The following is a 24028-nucleotide window of genomic DNA, read 5'->3' as shown; positions in this document are numbered from 1 at the left end:
TTTTCTTATGCCGTGTTTGATCCTTGCTTAATTCTTTCTCGTCATCACTTAACTCAAGACTACCCAATCCCTTAGGATGCATCTAAGGGACCTCATCTTCATCAATGGGCACATCCGGACTTTGATAAGGAGTACCGCTCCTCAATAAAATAACATTAACTTGTTCATGTGCTTGTTTACCTTGAGAGGAAGATTGCCGGGTTGTTTTGAAGGATTTTGAACCGCCATTTGAGCAACTTGAGTATCCAACATCTTGTTATGAGCTTTAAGTTCAGAAATTTGAGCCGTTTGCTTTTGTTGAATTAGCAAACTCTGCTGCAACAAAGCTTTCATCTCAGTCATGTCATTGCTAGGAGCTTGTGGAGGAGGTTGCATTTGTTGAAAACCTCCTTGATTTTTCCTAACAAAAGTCCCTTGTGGTTGATTACCACGATTTTGAGGAATGATATAAGCATTCTGCTGCGGGGCTTGATTGAATACATTCTGACCTCTTTTAGGGAAGAAGTCAGAATAGGGAGTACCTTGCTTGAAAGACCTAAAAACATAAACTTGTTCAATTGTACTCATACATTTGGCCGTAGTGTGGCCATCAATCCTAAATCTCTCGCAAGACACTTCTTGTTGAACCATATGAACCATTTCTTGCTTATTACCCAAAGACTGAGATGTCTTTAACTCGGCTATTTGAGCAGTTAAGGCCTCCAGCTGTGCCGCAACAACACTATCTAAACCACCACCTCTCTTACTACCTCTGAGGTTACCATACTCAGTAGTGTGGGTAGCTATCTGATCAATCAATTTCCATGCATTATCATCATTAGTATTGTCCTGGAACCTCCCATTAGTTGAAGAATCTGGCAAGGCTCGATGATCATCATACAACCCACTATAAAATTGGTTGCAAAGAAACCAAATTTCGAAGCCATGGTGAGGGACTGAACAAATCAATCTTTTAAAGCGAACCCATACTTCTTTAAGGTCTTCAGTAGGACCTTGTTTAAAACTCGTAATCTGGCTCCTTAGATTATTTGTCTTCTGTGGAGGGAAATATCTCTAGTAGAATGCAAGAGCTAGTGAATTCCAGTTAGTGATTGTAATACTGCGGTTTTCTAAGTCTGTTACTCGGCCGAATATGGCTTACTCGGCCGAGTAATGCGTCGTGTGTTTATGGTCAGGCTACTGTCCAGGAAAACTCGGCCGAGTATGGTAATACTCGACCGAGTAGGGGATACTCGGCCGAGTAGGGGATACTCGGCCGAGTATACTCTATACTCGGCCGAGTACCCGGTCTGTTACGGGTTATTTCCGCAGTTTTGATTAAAATGATTAGAGATTATATATAAGTCGTTTGTCAGTTTCAAAAATCATTTCTTCCAAAACCTAAACTACATTTCATTCTCCTCTAATCATCTTCATCAATTACAAGGCAAAGGTCGTCGATTATGGGTTCTAGCATCTTATTTCGTGTCAATTGTCGTAGTAAGTGTCTTATCCTTGTCGATCTATTGTTGTTCTTATAAGTTAGCAAACCCTAGTTTGGGTTAATTTGGGGGTTTAGGGTTTTGGTCATCGTATGTGTTGTTGATTATTGATTATCGTTGTTGTAGGTGATGATTTGTTACTCGTTGTGCATTTGTATGCTTGGCTGCGGCATAACAGATTGCGAGAAGGTAGGGTTTCCCTACTCGGTTTACTGTTTAATTGATTTAAGATTGTGTGGTAATTGTTTGTATGATTGATATTGTGATTATCTGCTGTTGTTGGATTGGTGTTTGGTGTTGGAGTTGTGATGGTTGATGATGATGTTCACGAGGTGCGTCCTCGGCTGAGTGGAGTCGCTTGCGGGAGTGGCTTCACGCCCTAGTTTCGCCCTCTGTGGAACCCGCCACAGGAGGGGATGTGCACATTAATGAACAGGGTTATCGCTCGTTGATGAGCGGGTTTTAGGTGGGTAAGGCTATGGTCCCCCACTGGCAGGGCTACACACTTTAGTGTGTAGTTAGTTATGTGATGAGATTGGGAGTTGGAGGTGGATTGTGAACAGTTGTTTATCTTTATCGTACTTGTCTTATTTTGATTATGTAGTCGTTATTGTTTTGTAAAATCTGTGGTGATCCATTCGGGGATGGTGAGCAGATTGTGACAGGTGATGATGGTCTTTAGCTTGGGGGACGAGATGGGGAGTCATTACTTCGAGTCTAGCTTCCGTTGTTACGAGTTTAGCTGTTTAGCTTTCAGTTGTTTTGAGTAGTAGTAAACATTTATTTGGTTTGGTTTTTGGAACATGTAATCGTTAATTCCTTATACTTTAATAATGTTGTTTTGGAATGGTAACTTTGATATACTAGCCTCGGGAAATCGAGATGGTGACGGTCTCTCATGCTAGGGTGGTCCTGGTAAGTGGTAAGGAACCTTGGTATATAGGGGTGTCACAGTGATTGCATGGTCTCCATATCCAAGTCACGTAGCCATTCTGCTGCATCATCTCTCATAGAGAAAGGAAAAAGAGTCTGTTTGACTTGATCATGAGTCACCCCAACAGTCAAGGGAATAGAACAGTAATATGTGACAAATTTCTCCATGTGATTGGCAGGGTCCTCACCAGCTCTTCCTCCAAATAAATTTCGCTCTACCAGGCTTATGTAAGACGGTTTGATCTCAAAGATCCCTTTATCAGTGGTAGGGAGCTTAAAGCCTTTAGAAATAGAATCAATGGTGGGTTCAGTATGACTTGCCAAGGTCGGCATCTTTAATGTTGTAGAAATAACAGGTGCAGAAACTAATGTGTCCTCTTCAAAGGACGAATCTTCTGCGAAAGTAAACCGTTCGTAGTCAAGTGTACTCAAGTCTTCCACTTAACTTACTTCTCTTTGAAATTTTCATCTATAGCGAAAAGTATTCTCAGACTCGGGATCAAAAGGTACAATCTCCGACCTATTAGACCTGGGCATACACGAAAACAACAAGAAAAATATCAAATTATCTCAAGGAACTGATGCTCCTTGAGACAAAAAGACAAAAACAAACAGAAAAATTGTTGCCTCCCCGGCAACGGCGCCAAATTTGATAGGGTTATTTTCAGTCGTTGGCCTATCAAAATAAATCCTAAAATACTACTAACTGGTAGCTAGTGGCAAGAAAGGGCCGAATCCACAGGGAGACGAGTTAATTGTTCTATTTGCTAATATTTAAGTTCGTCTTAAACTAACCGTGTCCTTGAAGGATTTGATTGGGTTGCTAAAAACTAATTGCGATGTAGATAAAGACAAATTCAATAATATTGAAGAGTCTAGGGATCAAGTTCACTAGGTAGTCATCCAGGGGTCAGATTTAATTCATTAACAGAGCTAATTACGTTGTTTAAGGTTATATGATAGGTCTACTCAGTATTCCCTTTAGATCTAATTTAACATGCATTCGCTATCATTAAATTATCTCTATTCAGTTATCGCAGCCTATGTTGATTCTAACCCGGTCGGTGAAAGTCTCAATTCGCTATACTAGTAAATTAACCCTGGCCAGTAATTAACTAACTAGATGAAAAACAATAAACTGAACAACAACGAATAAGCAATTTAACTATCAATTCATTAATTAACCCCCCTTCTAACAACCTAGATCCCCATTCACCCTAGATGAATAAATTAGTTGCGTATGATTGAAAGAACAACAACAATAATAATAATAATAGAAGACATGATTAAAGACATGCAATAAGAATAATAACAATTGAATAACTATTGAAGAAAGATTAATAATACCTTAGCAAATTAAGGTAGAACGAGTTGTAGATCCGAAGATAATAATAAAAGAACTAACCTAAGAGTTTCTAGAGAGTTTCCTAGGGTAAATTTTACGTAGCTAGGTAAAATAAAGCGTAAATATAACATGGAGTATGAATTGGGTATTTATAGCAAAACATAACCGACTGAAGGTAATTGCGGAAAAAACCCTGAAACTATTGTGTACTCGATCGAGCCTGGGTGTACTCGCTCGATCGAGTACATTTCTCAGTTGATCGAGTCTGCTTAGGCTTGATCGAGGACTCTCCTTGTTTCAGCTCTTTTCTTCATGCTGTCTTCTTCACTTCTCTTCCTTTATTCTTCTAGATTCTCGTGCCACGCTCCGTGTATTCTTTCATGACCACTCCGCGGTGCTCATTTCATTCCTTTGCTCTACAAATGCATCATTCCTGCATTAAACACTGAATAGCGGAAGTATCGACATTCTAGCATAAAATGCATGTAATTAATATAAACTAGCACGAAAACCGTATCAAAAGTAACTAGGGGGGCATAAATATGTATATAATTATGACTCATCACTTTTCACAAAGGTGCAAGTTTTTTCGAGGTATTTGTTCATCATAATTTCCATCAACGATTTTAATTAATATTTTTACGTTTTATCATTTCATTTTAGGATATAAAAAGGATAAATGTGAATTGTAGGTTTTAATATGATTTTGCCACTCTACTTCATTATGATCTTTTACTAAATTCTTTACTTTGTAGTATAACTTCACGCAGTTTATTTTAAAAAAGTTGTTTTGGTGCTCAAGTTTGAGTTTGATGTAAAATAAGTACGATTTTTGTGTTAGTTTAAAGAAATACGCAACGGAATAAAAGTGTGCGTGCTTTTTTTATTTTATATCTGAGAAATGAAAATAACAAGATATGAAGCGAATTGCTTTCCTTCCTTGCAAGAAATTCGATTCAACTCACAACTAGCACTCATCCTCGCAAGACTGAATATGTATTATCCCACCCTCGCAAGAACGAAATAATAATCTAATAACTCGCAAGCAATTAGAACTAACAAGAACTCTTGTATTAATCTCTCAACTTGAATCCATAAAACTGAATACAATGACCTTTATTTATACTAAATAGACCGACTTCTAGCAGCTCTAAAGCTGTCCTAAAACGTCCTAAATTGATTAGGAAAGATGGCACAATTGTCTTATTTTATCTTGCTAGGATTAAGAAAGAAAACAAGGAAATAAATAACAACTATCTTAAACTTATTAAACTAGAATTAGGAAAACTGAAATTAGGAAACTAAGGATTGTAGAGTAACTACTCCATAACCAACTTCAACACCGTGTATGGTCAACAGCATTGACCTCCGTGTTTCAACTTCGTTGTCCTTCCTTGAAACCCCTGTCAAGTTAACTAGTCAATGCCTTGCTTCTAAGTTACCATCATGTTCACTTGACTTGAACCCATTTTGAAACCTTCGGAAATGTGAGTTACATTTCGACTAATCAAGACTTCATTTTCATTTTTTTCTAATGCTCCTGCATCAGAGTTCATTGACTATTGTGCATGCCAATTACGTACCCTACTTTTTCTTAAGTACCTATTTCCGGCAACTTTTGTGAATTCTTTTTAAATATTTTGTATTGGATCGGATCGGCAAAAGATATGAAAATTTTACATAAGAGATCTTCAATGTAACGAAATGTAGATTAATTTTTGGGAGTATGTCTAACTTAATATCGTCTTAACTTACGATGTTTTACAACCTTCTTTTAGTTCCCTTCTATTATAATCTATTGTGAGAGTCGTCTTAAATACCAGGATAGTGTTAATGATTAATATTGTTCGAAAAGTTTTTGATTTTCTAATACCAACTTTCATTTTATTAAAAAAAATGATATAGATGTATGATTAAGTTGGTATATTCATTTTCATATAAGGGTAAAAGATTGATGGTTATACACACTTGACCTTTTTTTATTGGTCTTCTTAGTCCTTTTATTTCCCTGGAACATCGGCTTTAATAATACATCCTTAAAATATTCGTTCGCACCCTACATTTATGATCTTCGGTTTAATTTGATTTTGGAAGTGCATCTATATACTTACCAGTTTTTATGAGGCGATCCTAAATTCACAGGCCAAAACTGCTTATAGGGGAGCATTCCAGTGATCCATCAATTTGTGTTACTCCTTCGTCTCAATTATATGTTTACCTTTGATTAAAATATCACTCAAAGACTTAAAAAAAAAAAGTAAATAAATAATTGATAGGGAGTATATATAATTCTTCGTGCTTGCTCTCTCATGTACGTGTTTTATTCTATCATGGACCTTTTTCCATTGATTTTCCATAGTATGCCATTTGCCTAGAGACCTAAAAAAAGTTCTCTTGTCTTCTCTCTTCTTCTCTTCCTCTAACAAATTAATAAAATCCTACCAAATTCATAAATGATATACTTAATTCATATATTGAACAAATTATTGTTCTCAATGCATCACTTTTTTGCTTCAAAATTACCTAAATTCAAATTGATTGGGCTTAGTTTTACAACTAGGATTTTATAGAATAAGTTGTGGCTGGGGTCGGGGTGACTAGTCGCCGGGAGGGCAGAGGGTAGGGCGGCGTTTGCGAAAGTGTGGGGCCGTGGGATGGGGTTGTCATGGGGCTGGTGTAAGCGAGGTTGGTGGTCGTGGGTAAGTGTTAGGTCGTAGAGGATGGTGGTGATCGATTTGAGGCTTGAAGCAAAAAGTCCGAGGCAAATGGTCGATGATGGTGGCCTGAGATGGTCGACATTGATGGCCTGAGGTGGTCGATCAATCTGTGGTTGGCGGCAAGCTGAGGCCGGGAAGGGCAATGACAAGGTGGTGGCAGGAGGGGGGAGGTGGTGGAATAGAATAGAGAGAAAATTGAAAATTTTGGAATTAAAATAAAAGGGGGTAAAATGGTCATTTGTGTCCATGATTGAGCATCACCCTAATTCTTTTTGTTAATCCTTTGCGGATTTCCGGCAAAAAATATAATATAGCTTTCTCTTTTTATAGGTCAATCCTGCATGTCAATGTTGAATCAGTTTATGGTTAACGCACTAAAGCAACAAATTAATTTTAATCTATTGTAGATCATTTACGTAAAATGTTATATACCCTTATTACTATAATGATATCAATATAAAATTATAAAATCTTATCTATACAAGTCCGTGTAATTTTGTACGGGTTCTAAACTAGTTTAATCTATAAATTGGGCCTATCATTTTTGAATATTTTATATAAATGTAGGCCTTACATATGCTCTTTAACTCGTATACGTCAATCTTTGTAGAGAAATACGGAGTATATTCTAAGAATCATTTTGGACTACTACACATTTTAGGTGTGATGTAGTATCATATAATGTCAGACTACTATAAATTTTATTAATATTTACTATCAAATTTTAATCATGAACGTATCAGATATTTAAGAATTATAGACTACAACATTAAATTTAAAAAGTTATTGTAATTTTTACCTCTTACCAAAATAATTTTTACCTCTTTTTTTAATAAAATTTTTTACCTCTTAATACAACACGAATATAAAAATTAATGTGATTTTTATCTCTGACTGTTAAATTGCTAAATGTTTTAATTTCTCTACATATTTATAATCTAAAAAAACCGTGCATTTTGCACGAGATCTAAACTAGTTAAGAACAACCGCCAAATACCCAAAATGTTTCACACGTAGAAATTGTATCAATTCAATTTCCTTGTTCCAAATTTATACGGAGTACTGATTGTTTCCATTATCGATCCAAAGAGCCTAACTCTGATAAGGGAATGTAATATTCAACGTAAACACTAAGTAACCTGTCTTAAACATGATAAATTATATTTTATCACCACTTTATCCCCATAACACATGAAGTAGACAATTCCGATTATATGAGCGTACACTCCGTACTCTCCTACGCACATTATATTGATTCCGAGCTCAAACCAACTTTGACATGAAAACCCAAATGCACTTAAATGTCTTTGTGATCAAAATCACTAACATGTAGCCGATTCATTATATGAAGTTATCACAACTTCACAAAAAAACTCTCCGACATATATCGACTTGTCTGATTCTCCTTTCAAATGGTTGGTGTCTTGGTGAAGATGTGAGTGAGATGTGCGCTATGTGGGATTAGTGTGGGAAGGAGGTTTTTTTTTGTCAGAATGAAAAAGATTGCTAGCTTAAGCTATAGACATAACTATAGCATGAGCAATCTTAATAATATTACATTGAACAGTGGCTAAGAGAAAAGCAAACCATAAATCTAATAAAACTAACACCGTCTCATGACAAAAGAAACGACTTGTGACAAGTTGTTAAGATGAGGTAGAATGGCAATGAGAAACTTAATCTAAATCATCGGCAATACTAACAACTTCCATGAGCCAACGAGACGAGCCAATGTGCCCTTACGCCACAAGAGCATAGAAAGAAAGGAAACGAGCTGAACAAGCTTGTCTTCAGTGGAGAAAAATCTCCTACAGCGTGGTGATCGGCCCCAACAGTCCAAAGGCCAACAACCAAAGGAAGCAGGTAAGGTGATAAGAAAGGCAAGAAAGCTCCCCCGATCAAACTTCCACCAATTACTACCAACAACGCCTTTGAAAGGCCGTTATTCCATATAACATAACTAGTCCTATCGGAGAGTCCCATAAAGGGAGATTATTTGTAAAAACATGATGAAAATAAAATTAAACGACGACATTGAAATTAGAGGAGAATCACCGCATCCAACCCTCCCAACACCCACAAACTAACCCCGAAGTCCCGAACAACACAGCCCAAACCAACCACTACACAGATTAACACAAAGCAAAGGAAAAGAACAACCCACCTAGACCTGGCAAAACAGGTCACTCGGGTCGGGTACGGTTCGGGTCATTTTGGGTCGGGTCATTTCGGGTCTGCCATATATTCCGGGTCGGGTTGGGTCAGGTCGGGTCACTTTCGGGTTTCGGATCAATTTCGGGTGACCTGTTGTCGGGTCATTTTCGGGTATGAGTCATTTTGGGTCGGGTTGCTTTCGAGTTAATGGCTAAGCACTTAAGTTAGTACTATTTTTATTAAGAAATATTATTTTGCAAATTTAAGTATTTATTAGGGACTGTTGTAACTAATGAAACTTTATTTTGATATATATATATATATATATATATATATATATATATATATATAATATTAATATGACTTGTACTAGTCGTTTCGGGTCATTTTGGATCACATCAAGTCATTTGAGATCGGGCCAATTATGAGTCGGGTCTTTTCGGATTGAGTCACCTCGGGTCGGGTCAACTTTGGGTCAAACAATGCTCGGGTCGGGTCTGGGTCGGGTTGGATCAATTCGGGTTTCGGGTCGTATTCGGGACAAGTAAGTTCGGGTCATTTCGGGTCTCGGTCAGCCATTTCGGGTCGGGTCATTCGGGGCTGACCCATTTTTCCAGGTCTTACCCATCGATCCCAAGACAGACTTATCACTAGGAAGCCATCCGACTTCACCCAACAAAATCCAAAGACAATAATAAGACCGAAACACAGACAACTGACCGAACAAGGACAAATAAGTCGTACCACTCAAACCATCCATACCACAAACCGACCCAGACATACCGACATAGCCAAAAACTGCCACACAAGCCACAAAGGCGACATGCAAAGAAGGATCGACCCCAAATAGACATGCAAAGACCAACTGGTGGGGGAAGGGGCGAGGGGAGGGGAAACACACAGTTAGACACATGCAGAACCACCGTGAGGAAGATGGACCCCAAACATGATAAACACACCAGTCCGACTGACACGGAGACAGACGACCCATGTCAAAAGAAAGAACCTACCGTAGGAGGTGGGGGAAGGGGAACACCTTGCAGGTAAGATCCCAGACCAAGAAACTCGAAAAACGGCAGCCATGGCGACGGCAATGGAAAGGCAGACGACAAAGGAGACGATCAAAATGAAACCAGCAAACGCAAGAAACGGGAAAAGGGATGGAAGCTGGATAAAACCACGATGAAAGAATTACAAAGGAAACGGTATAAAGATCTCAACCCAGAAGGCAACGGGACAAAATTGGAAGAAACAAGGGCATTACTTTAGTGTAGCGTGAAGGGTCATCGGAGATCGGCCTAAACACGACCACATCTCCGGCGACCGAGGGTGAAGTTAGGAAAGTAAGATGGTGGGAGGCAGATACGGTGGTACACAAGAAAGAGTTTTTGAAATTTGGGATTTTTTTATTCGTAATTGCTAAATCCAACACGCTATTTTATACTCAATTTAACACATTTTGCCAGTTTTTTTCCATTACTACCCTTTATTTAAAAAAGAAAAACACATAATTCCCAAACCCGACAGCCCTTCCCCACAGCCCAAATCACCTTCCACCAGCACCGGCCGCCTGCCCTCGGCGCCGACCTCCTGTCCCCCTCGCAGTCAACTCCATCCTAGCCTCGCCATCGATTCAACACCTTCGTCGCGGCTGATGGTAGATCAAATGACGATTGCGGCTGAGTCTAGGCAACGAACATGGTGCGGAGAGGGTGGTCGGTGCGGGTTTAAGGGCAGGGAGCAGATATCGGCGCAGGTATAGGGCGGTGAGGGGTGGTCGACGGTGGTTGGGGTGGGGGAGGGGTTGTTTGCTGTTGGGTGATGGGAGGTTGTCATTCTTTGGGTTTTTGATTTCTCGTTTGGTGAGAGCGAGGAATTAGGGCAAGAAATGGGAGGGGTAAACTCGGAATAAGACAAGAAAAAGTGCGGAATTTAGCAAAATTGCGTGCGGGATTTAGCAAGTCCCTTTTTATTTTTAGAGAGTTTTCTCTTTTATTTGTGTATTTATTGTGGGAAGGAGGTTGAGGAACGATATTTTGGTCATTTCTTAGTTCACTTAGTTAACGAAACGTAAAATAAATGAAGACAGAAAAAGGAAATGGAAAATAGGTGCATGTTTTGGTAATTAAGTTACACATATTAGGTGATATTTGTAAATAATGCGGGTAGTTTGTAAAAATAGGAACTCTAATGACAAATCACCAATTCTCATTTGTGAAGGGTACTATTTCGTCACAAGCTTGCGACGGACCAAATGTGACCAATTTATGAGAAAATGTGACCATTTTTTCATAGGTAACATTGTATGAACATTTTATGAGTGGTTACATTTTATCAAAAAGTGGTCACATTTGGCCGTCGCAAATTGTGACCGTCACAAGGGAGAATTGCTTATGACAAATACGTGCGTAGTACTGTAGTAGTAATGATGATGGCCTTATCAGTGGAAGCCTTCGCCCTTTAGTTTTGAAGTGCAAGGAGCTGGTAGCATTGTCGGGTTGGACTGTCAAAGTCGAGCATGTGTTTCGAGAAGCCAATCGCGCAGCAGACTGGCTCGCTAATGCTGGGGTGCATTCTTCGACCTCCTCTATAGTGTTCGATTCACCGCCGTCAGAACTCCGTACAATCCTTCGCGAAGATGTGCTAGGAGTCGCCTTTCCTCGTCTAGTTCCGTCTTAATTTTATTTTGTTTTTCGGGGCTTAGCCCCTCATATGTACCAAAAAAAAACTGTAGTAGTACTATCCTCGTCCCTAACTCATGAAGTCGGGTTCCTGGGCCATCCGAATTAGAACCTGTAAAAGCGATCCCTTCGCGAAACAATGCAAGCATTTCATTGGATGGATTCATCTGTTTGGGACAAACTTCACTGACGGAAACAAGAAATAAATGAAAACGAAATTGTTCACCAAAATCACCCTTTCTTTCACTCTCTTTCCTTTCCCTCAATTTCTTCCTACGAAACAACCGACATCTATGATTTACAATTGATGCACGACAAAATAGACATAATGTATGATTTATCTATGTAATTTATCTATTATGATGTTTCAAAGATTTAGGATAATACATTGAAAGTTTGAAACCTATAACTTTACATCGTAAGAGGGATAAAAACGACTTTTGGAATGTACAAAAGAAAGTTTAATGACACAACTTCAATGTTTTATCGCACCTAGTCGTATATTATAAGGCTATGCACTCTTGGCATATGAGCATGGCATTCATTCAATGAACGAGGATTGTCGTGACCGTCTCCTAGCTTCGTTTCCAAGCTTTTCTAAATCATCTTATATCAATGTTGATTCTTTGCTCGGATTGACTAAATCATACTTTAGATATATACCTTTACATGACCATTGTAACTGGGAATAGTCGGTCAAGCAGAGTGTATAGGCCTCCGCCCAGGAGAAGGGCACCACTGCAACCACAAAAATATATGAAGAGAATAAAGAATAACATGCAACCACAAAATAACATCACCCTACTACGAGCCTTCCACCTGTGGTGGGCTAAGGGTCGAAAGTATTCTGCCGAACCCCTATTAAAATCATGGAATTTCTTTTTGGATGACCTATAATGAAAATTGCATCATAAACAGGCATCGAGACTCTCCTACTTCATGCTACTAAAAAAACAGTGTGTTTAATGGGCCATTTTGCTGTATTAGATCATATTCAAGAGCCAAAGAATAGTGAATCTTTGAAATGGTAACGTTTTTGAGCCCGATCACTCTGAAGATGAAATCGAGTACTAATATATTGATTGGATAAAACTCATACAAGTTACAGTCAATATTACTCCCAATGCCCACTAAAGAAGCTATGTGAGGTAAAGGATGTTGGATCCAAGTATCCAACTTATTTTGCTCCCACGATTTGATTACACAGAAGACTGTTTCAGGTCATTTGTCATGATCATTTTGTGCAAAGATGCACCAAACGTGTGCTAGTCACAATAGATTAGCTACAGTATTGGGAAAATAGCAATTTTCAGCAAAAGAAGATACCTCGCTGGGTTGATCCACGCTGAAAACTTGCGAAATGAAAGCAAACTCTGCAGTAAATCACGCGTCAGCTGTTATAAACTAGTAGAAGGGAAGAGCTTATCGAGGTTTTGTTTAATGAAAAAGCAAAAGAAAATCTAAGACGTTAACAAGACTTGTCAAGTCCTTTCAGTTAATCATATCTTCCCTCACTGTAGTCATCTAAAACGTTCTTCCTTTCATGCTTAGACAACCCCTTTTCCATGGAGAAAAGTATCCGACTACAAAAAATAAACATATTTTGGCAAATATTATGGTTGCTTGCCTTGTTCCGATAACGCTGGATAGTGGATACTGAGGTTTCATGAAATTGAAAAGATACATTAATTAAATGAATTTTTTAACAAATCTCCCCAAACTTTTTATCATATTTTGTGGAAAATAAGAGAGATTTGAGACTGACTGACCGACATTATGATACTGTCAAAGGAAGTGGAATTGACACATGAAGCATTGAAGATCGACAGAAAAGAAAGATGTACCTGCAATGCACCAGCAAAAGAGGCAGCTAGCAAAAGTGGAGCAACATAGCCTGTAGTATAAGTTAACAATAAGCTCCCCCCAATGATAGGATCCTGTTACACATAATTGTCAAATGATTTGTGGAAAGGCAAAAGAGGGCAACAAAGCCTCAGGAGCAGAAAAGGGTTGACATCTAGAAACATGAAATGAAGAGAAGTAGTCAATAATCCTTTGTTTGGATACAATTGACGAGATAAGGGAAGGGAAGGGGAATGATTTAGAAAGGAACACGGATCCCACCATTTTCTTCACTTCCATAATTCCAGTTCCTTTCCATCAGAACAAGGCCTTAAGGTACAAAATCAAAAACGCCGCACCTATTCTGAAACTGCTTCCTCTACCTAAAAGTAATCCCTATGTTCATTAATAAACTTACCACGTTTCCTTCCGGGCTATCCATAATAACTTCACACTAGAAATCTTTACCTTTTGTGAGCATTTTGTAGTCATTATGGTTTGTGGCTAACGTCTTTATTCAATTTGCATTTTCATCCATATCTTTGTATGTTCCGTAATTCCCGTGCTAAAGAAACTTCGAAAGTTTATTTGTGCACGGAAGGCCTACAGTTTACAAGGCTCACTTCAGCATAAACGCTCCACCTTTACAACATGGATTGGCTAAGCTTAGAGTCACATTTGTAATAGACCGACATGACACACTTAGCTTCCTAGTATCCAATGACCAGTCATTCTCCCTGCATCCTCACTGTAACTAAAATCTCATACACTCACTAAAATAGGACTTTTATACCTTGGTCGAAGCCACATAACCAAGTAGTGTAGCCAGTACTGGGGTGCTACAAGGTGATGCTGCCAGAGCAAACGTAAGACCAGCTAAATAGGCTTGCACACCTGTCAAATGAAACATTCAAAAAGTTACTATCAAGATACCATTTTGCAGCCAGAATCAGCTTCCGCTTAGAAAGTATGGGATCTAATCATCTAAGTGCTTACTTGAAGGAAATTTAGCAGCCGCTGAACGGGGATCAAAGTCATTGAAAAATGATGGAAGCTGCAATTCAATTATCTGAAAAAACCAATACCATAGAAAAACATGTTTGTAAAATGAAGATATAAGATGGCAGCAGACTCAGTACTGCAATAATTTAAGAAGGTGACAAGCTAACAACTAACAATTAGTGATATAATATAGCCAAGTCTGCTTAAAAAATGGCAGGGAGCAAATTCTAAGATTTACTTCAACCGTGGTTGATTCCCGATTCCAACCCATTCCTTATATTTATTTGACAAACCCAATTATAAATCATTGAAGTACAAAAGAAAGAGGTTCCATACATCTCATGAAAAGATAAGCTCACCTAGATTAGATTATGTGAAAGGTACTTAAAAATGGGAGCCTAACAGCTGGCAAAAACTACGATTGGAACTTCATACTTTCATAGGACTGTGGGAAAAATGTTTCCACAGAAACAAACCATCACTGCATCAACCAGATAACATTGTATATTACCTCCAAGAGATTCAGCCCCATCATCACGGCTACACCAGAAGCAGCCAAAGGCAGCCCTTTGCCGATCTGTCCATAAGCTTTTCCAGCAACAGAGGCTGCAACACCGAGGAGCGCAAGAGTAGTCGCTAATCCTAATGCAAATGCAATGGAATCCCCGATGACCTGAAAATACAATGTGATAGACGACAACAACAAAAAAGCTATCATGCGAGAAATAGAAGTAGGCATTAGAGTATCAGACAATGTTATCCGGGATCAAAATTAATGGTTCGCAACAAATTATTTGCAGGTTCTAATGACAACCAAGATATTATACTACCAGATTTTTTGGGACCTGATATATGTCTACTTTGTCTTCTCATTTGGAAATTTCAACGTTACATAATTCCGGACAAAAGAAATGCTCTTAAGATAACATCACCTGTGTTTTACTCTTCCCAGAACCAAATGCACCTAAAAAAATGAGTAGATCGACTTGAAATGAGCAAAATCCAAGAAAACAATGTACTTTGACCTCACAATCATATTGAAACGACTTACCTATATACCCAAGAGTTAGAGGTAAGACACTCAATGTACAAGGAGAAAGACTGGTAACAAGCCCTGCTCCAAAAATGACGGCAAGACTGCAACAAAGAGTAAACAAAAACTTAATAATAAAGAATGAGAATACAAAGGTGAAAACATAGGTGAGAAGCCTTGTGAAGGACAGCAGCTATGAGCAGAGAAAGTACCTAGTCAAACTAAGAGCTGACAACTGACTTTGAACAGCTTCATTAGCTTGCTGTCCAGATGAATATACAAACCCTCCAAACCAATCTCCAAGTCCAGCATCAGCCATCATATACACAGACCCAGTCCTATCCTGTCTTGATTAAGAACAAAACTAGTTCATGAGGCTATATATACAAGAAAACAGCTATGATCTACTACAAGTGAACGTCGCACCAATAGGTAAATGTTGAGGAAGGGATACATAGACGTTAAACATACTGCATATCCATAATCTTACAGGAGTATTGGTAAAAGTGTTAGTAATGTCCTCATGTAAGTGCTCCTCAATATCACATCTTGAAATCGGCAATACAATTAGACTTCCCGCCATAAATTTAGAGTTTGTTTGCATATAAATGTAGGAGGGAAGGGAGCAAGAGTGTTTTCCTTCCAAACTACTTTTATGTTGAAAGGATTTGAATTTGGCTCGTGGATCCCTCATTCCGTCCAACCAAACTATGGGTTTTGTCTCCCTCCACTGACTTTTCCACCAAATCCCGCCGTCTAAACTCTAAACAAAAGATTGGGGGGTACATTTTGGACTCGCTATCTGCTATTCAGGTCAAGAATAGAACCACCAACTCGTACAGAGTACCCACTTCACCTAAAGCTATAAACCAATATAACTGGAAAAAGACGGTAATCGCTGACATATGAATGATTACTAGAGGAAATGCAAGAAGTCTTACCACCAGATGATCCATAGTTATTGCTTCAACTGACCCTATGGCAACAACATTAGCTACTGCAATTTCCAAAACAATAATTCTTTCAAGTACACAGGCATGATTAACCCATGAAACTGGTCAAATTCAGCTTAAATTTGACACAAGAATTTCACAATTACCAATATGTGTTAAGAAAAACAAGATTATAAGATTCAATAAATGGGTAATAGAAGGATTACCAGCTAATGCAGTCAAAACAGTAGTGGCACTAAGCTTGCTCCTTAAATCAATCTTTGAAGTCAAAACATCATCTTGTTTGCATTCCTTTGCAATTATTTCCTTGTTTGACATCCTAATAGGCATGATTTTCCTCACTAAAATACCATAATTCATCAGCTTTTATTATACAGCAGATATTCAAAAATCAATTAACTCATAAAACCCACCAAAACAAACTTGAAATATAAGGATAACACAAATTTTTGTTTGATACGGAGATATCAGTCTTGAACTTAAAACATGTCAATTATTGGGTATGTCCGTCTTAGGTGAGACTAACTACTGATGGACTAATATAAAGACAACCCAGTTAGAATTTGATTAAGATGATCTAAGTACTAAATTGAATTGCAAAATGGATTAGACTTACAATTAGCGGATTGAGAATGAAAAAGATTGCAAGGGTGACCATTGAAATGACCCACCAAATTCATTGTACAGACAAAATCAGAGAGAAAGAGGGATTTTCTGTATAGCAGATAGACAGTTAAGAGGCTTAAGTGTGTGTAACCGTCAATCAAACAATACAATTTAATCAGATGTTCTTATTTTTGTTTGTGGACCTGAAAACTGTATTACCCGCCTGATTGAATAAAATACGAGTTGGATAAGACCCGGATTCTGACCGGCTCGTTTAACCCAAACCCAAACCCAAACAGTCCTAAACATTTAACAGGTCTAAAATAAATCATGGACATTAACTTGCATAGGATGAGGTATGGATTATTTATTATACGAGTATATGTTTAAAAATACGTTAATATTAATGATATTCTCTATTATACATCACAAAAAAAAAAAAAAAAAAAAAAAAAAAAATGATATTCCCTATCAATATTAGGACAAAATCTTACTATTAGCTAAAGATTTGTTCTATTCAAAACTTACACAACTTTCTTTCATTTTAATCCATCATCGAATTAGGAAGAGTAAATTTTAGCATATACATACGTATTGAGTTTTTGTTGAGTCGTCGATACAAGATTGACTTCACAATTATGAATTTCGACTTGATTTAAGTTATTCTGAAGTATTGATCAAGTTTATCTCGGCTCATTAACATCTCCAAGTACTTCAAATAAATCAAATGGCGGTTAATTACTCAACCAATGCCAAACAGCATGAATATTAGGGACGAGTAAATCGACGACTGACTATTTATTACAAAGTCAAAATCACATTTTACACTCAACTTAATAAAGCCTAAGGCCTAAAAGAAAGGCAACAAACTAGTACATAAACGACCTTCCTTGATGGGTGACAAAAATGGTTCTCTATAGTTTTCAACATTGCTCCAGTCAGGTACAATGGAAAGCGTCCGCTATCATAGCTACGCATATTCTCCAGTCAACAATCCCCGTGCAATGGACTTACGTTGCTTGTAGAACAAGTTATCAAGGTATATTGAGCCATTCTACAAGAAAACATTATTGAGTCTCAATTGCTTAAATAGGCTTCCCATCCATCGTTGTGCAGCCTATCGGCCTTAACTAATACATCATCCCTTGCATCTTCAAGGTATCGGGCCATTCTACAAGAAAACAAAGTGTTTTAGAAGTTTGAACATTGTAACATGCATGCATAAAATTCTAAAGGGTGAAGTGGGAGTGGGCCGAGCGGAGGAGTTACAACCTAGCCTGCAAGTTTGAGTCTCCAACTCCCAGCATCCTCACTGCAAGAAGCCCGGCATTTGTTGCATTATTGATTGCAACCGTAGCAACAGGTACACCTCGAGGCATCTGCAATGACATTGTAATATTGTTTTATGTTTATTATTTTTGTTCTTTTAAAAACATACTTCCTCCGTCCCGGTCAATTGTTGTTCTTTGGTTTTGGCACAAAGACCAAGGAAAGAGAGATGACCAATAACTAAATGACAAGTGGAACAAATTGGATGAGTATGATCAAATTACTCATCAAGTTCATTCTTAAAAGGAAGCAGATCTCGTCGAAATAAGTGATTTGGAAAAGAAAAAAAAAAAAGAATCAGCCTAATCTGACACCTAAGCGCAAAGTTATGGCCATTCAATGTTTTTCACTCCTAATCACCAATAAGGTTACAAATCGTTCCTAAACAGTTGTTATGATTGTGAACTATCGTATTAGTTGTTAATTTACTCATGAAAACAATTTACGTTTTCTTTTGTTTGATTCAAAGTAATTATTGTTAGTTTCGTGTTTGTTGTTAATTCACATTTTTTTATTGTTATAATTGCCCAAAAAGGAGTGTGTGTGAGAAAGTAAGGAGGGGTAAATTTGGAAAAACATATAAAAAAATCGACGAGGTAAGTAAAAAGTCGACGACACATAACACACCTCTTTGCATAATTAGATCTAGTTTTGGGTCAAATTGAGTCAGTTTGAATTTAAACCTTACCCTCGCCTTAGATGTGGGAGTTGTTCAGTTATATTCTGTCAGGGGTCAAGATTTTGGGTTCACGTCTAAAAGATTGATTGGGTCAAATGCTACAAATATAAAAACGTACCTGAACAATTGATAAGAGGGAATCAAGTCCATCGAGAGAAGACGAACGTACAGGGACACCAATTACTGGTACAGGAGTCAGGGCAGCGACCATACCTGAAGAATTTGTACTCAAGTAAATGTTTGTTGGGAATATTGTCACTGTCCATCATGGAGGACAATCAAGGAGAAAATGAATAAAACTAAATCTACATGAAAATGAAAATGAGTGCTAACAATGTAACCTGGCAAATGCGCTGCACCACCGGCACCTGCAATGATTACTTGGACACCTCTTTCCCTAGCTGATTTGGCATATGAGAACATCATTTCTGGAGTCCTGTGTGCCGAAACAATTCTCACCTGCCATAATTTAAGTATTTAACACATTACAAAACTAAAAATGTTCAAGTTTATCTTGCTAATTACACACCGTCTAAAAAGCGGACGGGGCAATTTGGCTAGTGCCTCACGAAATCTTGGGATTAAGCGGCACGCTTTTTAAAACTAAAGGTTGCGAGGAACAATATTGTCAAAGAAATTTACCTCATGTGACACACCAAACAAATTTAAGATTCGGGAAGCCTCCTTCATTACAGGAAGATCTGAATCAGATCCCATTATGATACCAACGCAAGGAGAGGCCGCATCTGTAAATGAGTAACGGTAAATTTCAACAATTATTTTACTATGCTGATGATTAATTGTATATGTACCTATAAAAATACCACAATGATCGTTTTCTGGTAAAAGAATATAAAAAATTCCACAAAAAGCACGATTTTTCAACATGCAAGTAGAGAGCTATAAAAAGAGAAGTCTTGTCCCTGAGTTCACAAAGGAGCATAGCATGGTAGCACAGAAGCCAGGTCAGAAACTAGTATCTGACATAAATCATTATCAACGGTAACAACACCAGGAGTCACATAAGTTACTAGCATACAGTGATAACAATGATACATAAACTGCTCATAGAGATTCCAGTTTATCTCACAAACCTTCGAGCTTTTCTCCTGTTAGCAATGTTTTCAGTTGTGCCTCCACAATGCTCATAGAGATTCCAGTGATGGTAATGTGACCCATCTTTCGTTGCTTTTTAATATCTGCACCGACATTTTTCAGGTCAGCAAAACAGCAAAGGTACGAAACAATGACAGTGTAACCTCTCGCGGAAGAAAAATAACATGGGAAGAAGTTTATCTCACAAACCTGACTTATCATACCAATGAACAGATGCTCCTGGAACATTCAATGCTCTTCTCATAACTTGATGAGCTAAAAAGAAACCACGCTCCCCCTAAATAGTGAAAACGAGACTTTAAATGTCAGTTCACTCAAGAACTTGGACTAGGAATAAAAATATATATAGCTTCTGAAAGCTCTTTGTATCTTTCAGTATAGTGACAGCAGTGATTGATGAAATTGAAAAACATAGCAGTCTCATATGAGACCGTCTCAATTGTGAGACCGGAGAAATACTTGTGTATCAATCATTTAATTATACGATTAGTGGGTTGGTCTCACATGGAAGAATGTCTCATATAAGTTTTTTTTTTGTGAAAACATGACTACCTCATCTTCTCCGAGTATATTATACATGATGGCAGCAGGCGTCTTTAGTGATGGATCACCTAGTGGAAGACCAACAACAGCACGCAAATGCTGCTCAAATTGAGAGGTATAACAAGCTTCAATAGTGTGATGTCCACTATTATGTGGTCTGGGAGCTACTTCATTCAATAGAATCTGCCCATCCTCAGTCAAGAACAATTCCACAGCAAAGATACCAGCTCCTTCCAGTGAGCTCACAGCTTTGTGTGCAACATCAGTTGCCAGGTTCCTTATTTTCCATGGTACTTCTGCAGGAGCCTTAACTATATGGCAAATGTTTTCCCTACAAAATTATACCCAGTACATAAATTTACACATCCTAAATCCCTCCATAATTTTATTTTTCGGTAAAGCTAACCTAATTAATAGTAGTCATATGGAGAACATTATGTCAAAATGGCTAATTGAATTGTATGTGCTTCTTACGTTATGAAGGAGCAATCAATTGGTAAAATACTTGAATCAACCCTCCTTATGAGGTCATGTAAAAGAAATAGTCAGTTGTATTTTCAATGCAATGGCTACATACAGCCCACCCCCTTCCTTATCGCACTATAGGTGAGAAACTTCGAGAAACTGGTGTAAAAGGCTGTCTTGTTATAGTTGTTTTTAGAAAACAAAATGAGACAGGTAGCTATATTAAGAAATCTAATGTATGCACATACTTGTGTATAGTTTCAACAACAGGGTAGCACAAAATAGAATTGTCTCTTCCTCTTGCCACAATGACAGCCAACTCCTGAATGAAAGAAGAGGTAACTGAATTTATTGCTTAAAGCCTTAAACTATGCAATGTTTAAATGTATAATCAACAGATAATCCTATCCATATGAACATTGTACCGAAAAGGAGCAATTTTTAATACAAACTAAGACAGCCTAATAGTACAGTATATGATACTAACCTTAACAAAAGGAGCCCATTTTTCAACGTATAAACCTCGTTCATATCCTCCAAGAGCTGTTGCATTATATGAAAAGGACATTAGAATAGATGGAAATAGTAGAATACTGGAGGGAAAGAAAGAATGAAACCAAAATATATCCTAACAGAAATTGAACACAAATGGAAAGCAAGATAACATTTTCATCTGGCTGCTCGTAAGTCCTAATACAACCATTCTTGATTAGAAGTTAGAACTTAAATGAAATTTGAGACATACAATTCTCATCAATTACTTGATGTTAACCTTTTTATGTGGTTCTAAAAGAACTACAGATCACAACCATGAAATTTACAGGCTCTTCTCCAAAATAAGACAACTATGCATGAATCAAGTATCAATACTAAGACAACAGGTTTCGAGAGCTACATACCACTAACTGCAGACGAAAGATCCTCTTCACACTTGGCAACAGCATTACCACGGCCATCATAGGCAAGCCTTTTGCTTTTAATCATTAGCGGATAACCGAAAAGCTCCCCAGCCCTTCTCGTACTTTCTAGATCTTCAATCTGAATTGGACGTAATGAGCAAATAGTCCAAAGAAAAGTACTTGTAACAAATATTGAAGGTTAACTAATAAAAGGACAAACCAATGAGAAAATTACAGCAGAATGGTGGTAAAATTTCACATAAGTATCAAAGATTCAATGTAGAATTTAAGAAGAGGGAAAAAAAGGGAGTTTTCTCAATTTTTTGGGAGTACGACGAGACATTGGCTATGCCTAATAAATTTTCATAAAAGGGCATCACTTTATTGAAGGTGTAAGATCCACTAACCTCCATAAACTCGGCTAAGGGAATCCCAGTCTGCGAAAAGTGTACTTTCTGAAGGAATTTATCCTGCACGATTTAGAGTTGATTTAAAAAAAAAAATAGTTAACCAAATGGAAACTAATTTTCTTCTAGTTAGTCACATTCACATCTTTCACAAAGATGGACAAAACAAGTGTTCTAAGTGTAATAAAAGTTCTGAATTAGCATTTCAGTTCTACAACTTAGATGCCGAAATCAGTTGCCAACTCCGTGAGATATTTATCAAACAGAATGTACCATACCAATGTGTTCATAATTAACCATATACCTGAATTATCCTAATAGTAGAGGCTTTAGGTTGGCAATCAACTCCTTGTTGTTCGAGTTTTTCCAGGGTGGCAACATCAACATGCTCAATTTCCACAGTCAAAACTCCGCACCTGGCTACCAGAATTAAAATTAGGCCAAAACCATGGCAAGTAAAGAAAGATGGAGAACAAGACATAGGAGACGAACCTCTTCGCAAACTCCTCAACAGTGGCACTATCATTAAAATTGCCAACCATATGATAATATGATAAAGAACTAGCCGGGCAGTTCTCCGATGGGTCCAAGATGGCTACTTTGATAGCCATTTCAGAAGCAGCTTGGCATAACATTCGACCGAGTTGCCCACCACCCAATACACCAACAATCTTTTCAGACACCCCATGAATTGGCAATTCTTCATCCCTTCATAAACAAAACCAAAGCCACAAAATTATTCAACCAATGCACAAATCAATTAACCAAATTAAACAGTTTACAGTCTTCCGAAAGTCCTTAAACCCATATGCTTTTTTTTTTACAAAATTATAAAGGCAGCCTCTTTCTATTGCTAACTACAAGGTAAGGCTGCGTACATCTGAGCCTCCCTTACTTTGCAATTTGCGGGAGCCATTGAGTCACTGGGTAATGTTGTTGTATAAAGACAGGAAATCAAAATTTCCAATTGACATGCTCAAATGTAGGCTTTATTCTAAATAAAAACCAAAAAATTGAAAGAAAAAACTGCTCATTTGCTAATTCTTGTCTATCATTCAAATAGCAGTAACAATGCAACAACTCAACAAAAAACAATCTCATACAATACAAAAACCCAAATATTATCAGAAACACACACGCATACAAATTGGAAACAGAAAACAAAAGGAAGGGAATAAAGTAGCGTACTTGAGAGAAGCATGACAAGAGAATAAAGGTAGATTCTTGGTGATATTAGGAGACTTGAAATTCAACGAAGAAGAAGAAGAAGAAGAAGAAGAAGAAGAAGAAGAAGAAGAAAGAGGGAAGTTAGCATGAGACATGGGGAAGTTAAGAGAAGTAGCAGTTGGAGTTTGATGTTGAAATGGGAGAGAAGAATGGACGAAAATGGTGGATTTAGAGGTGGGAAGAATTGTAGAGGACATTGCAGCAGCAAAAATTCTAGCAGCGTAGCACAACACAACTTCCCTCACTCCCGAGTCCCGTCTCTTTTTGTTTCTGGGCAATTTATTCACTTTCGTACTTGCACGCCCGTTCCGTTCACTTTCGTACTTGCACGGGTATGTATTTGGGCCAGTATTAATATTTTTGAATGTATATTTGTTTTTGCATTTCTATTGTACTTATCTAGTTGGTCTAAATCTATGATCTACATAATTTATCATTACGATATTAATGTTGCCTATCATTCGTACTTGTAGAATTAGAAATTACTCGGTAGCCTATCATTGTCATCTTCCGAATTCGGAGTGCGAGACTGATAGTAAAATTGCCAGAATTTTTGCTCCAAGTACATAAATCTTTGGTGATGAACGACTTTCTATACAGATCTGAGAGGATTATT

The 24028-nt window shown here is 37.8% G+C and overlaps 2 protein-coding genes and 1 non-coding gene across 4 annotated transcripts; 1 reads left to right on the top strand and 2 right to left on the bottom strand.

Moving 5' to 3' along the window:
• The first annotated feature begins 919 nt into the window (after nucleotides 1–919).
• Nucleotides 920–1026, top strand: LOC141625655 (small nucleolar RNA R71). The gene has a single exon (XR_012535423.1). It is a non-coding gene; the product is annotated as a small nucleolar RNA R71 (small nucleolar RNA).
• A 3047-nt stretch (nucleotides 1027–4073) lies between these two features.
• Nucleotides 4074–16952, bottom strand: LOC141617355 (cytochrome c-type biogenesis ccda-like chloroplastic protein). Of its 2 annotated transcripts, none has more exons than XM_074434544.1 (12): nucleotides 16758–16928; nucleotides 16348–16482; nucleotides 16130–16185; nucleotides 15401–15531; nucleotides 15207–15292; nucleotides 15088–15119; nucleotides 14667–14828; nucleotides 14150–14222; nucleotides 13947–14047; nucleotides 13156–13248; nucleotides 12638–12684; nucleotides 4074–4192 (listed from the first exon to the last, which is right to left on the bottom strand). In XM_074434544.1, exons 1-12 carry the CDS (start codon nucleotides 16819–16821, stop codon nucleotides 4138–4140), a joined length of 1035 nt encoding a protein of 344 aa, XP_074290645.1. In that variant the 5' UTR covers nucleotides 16822–16928; the 3' UTR covers nucleotides 4074–4137. The 2 variants fall into 2 exon arrangements, with proteins under 2 accessions (XP_074290645.1, XP_074290644.1); XM_074434543.1 differs by lacking the exon at nucleotides 4074–4192 and adding an exon at nucleotides 11648–12049 and having other exon boundaries at nucleotides 16758–16952.
• A 514-nt stretch (nucleotides 16953–17466) lies between these two features.
• On the bottom strand, nucleotides 17467–23691 carry LOC141617352 (phosphoribosylaminoimidazole carboxylase, chloroplastic-like). The gene is made up of 15 exons (XM_074434540.1): nucleotides 23374–23691; nucleotides 22678–22893; nucleotides 22490–22601; nucleotides 22186–22248; nucleotides 21779–21917; nucleotides 21367–21422; nucleotides 21128–21201; nucleotides 20424–20745; nucleotides 20061–20148; nucleotides 19850–19954; nucleotides 19398–19501; nucleotides 19097–19214; nucleotides 18874–18968; nucleotides 18020–18126; nucleotides 17467–17918 (listed from the first exon to the last, which is right to left on the bottom strand). Exons 1-15 carry the CDS (start codon nucleotides 23607–23609, stop codon nucleotides 17825–17827), a joined length of 1929 nt encoding a protein of 642 aa, XP_074290641.1. The 5' UTR covers nucleotides 23610–23691; the 3' UTR covers nucleotides 17467–17824.
• Nucleotides 23692–24028: the final 337 nt, after the last annotated feature.

The sequence above is a fragment of the Silene latifolia genome, chromosome X (genome assembly GCF_048544455.1).
Source record: "Silene latifolia isolate original U9 population chromosome X, ASM4854445v1, whole genome shotgun sequence".
In the NCBI taxonomy this organism is placed as follows: domain Eukaryota; kingdom Viridiplantae; phylum Streptophyta; class Magnoliopsida; order Caryophyllales; family Caryophyllaceae; genus Silene; species Silene latifolia.
Note: the sequence above shows the minus strand (reverse complement) of the source record. Positions and strands in the feature narration are given on the sequence as shown.

Excerpts from the sequence above, each read along its gene's own strand:
- LOC141617355 (XM_074434543.1), bottom strand. The coding sequence starts at position 16,821 with ATGAATTTGGTGGGTCATTTCAATGGTCACCCTTGCAATCTTTTTCAT. Across the intron at positions 16,186-16,347 it reads TGTTTTGACTGCATTAGCTG|TAGCTAATGTTGTTGCCATA; the intron begins GTAATCCTTCTA and ends TGGAAATTGCAG. Across the intron at positions 15,120-15,206 it reads TCTAACTCTTGGGTATATAG|GTGCATTTGGTTCTGGGAAG; the intron begins GTAAGTCGTTTC and ends TCATTTTTTTAG.
- LOC141617352 (XM_074434540.1), bottom strand. The coding sequence starts at position 23,609 with ATGTCCTCTACAATTCTTCCCACCTCTAAATCCACCATTTTCGTCCAT. Across the intron at positions 22,602-22,677 it reads GTTGAGGAGTTTGCGAAGAG|GTGCGGAGTTTTGACTGTGG; the intron begins GTTCGTCTCCTA and ends TCTGGTAGCCAG. Across the intron at positions 18,969-19,096 it reads TGGTGCAGCGCATTTGCCAG|GTATGGTCGCTGCCCTGACT; the intron begins GTTACATTGTTA and ends CAAATTCTTCAG.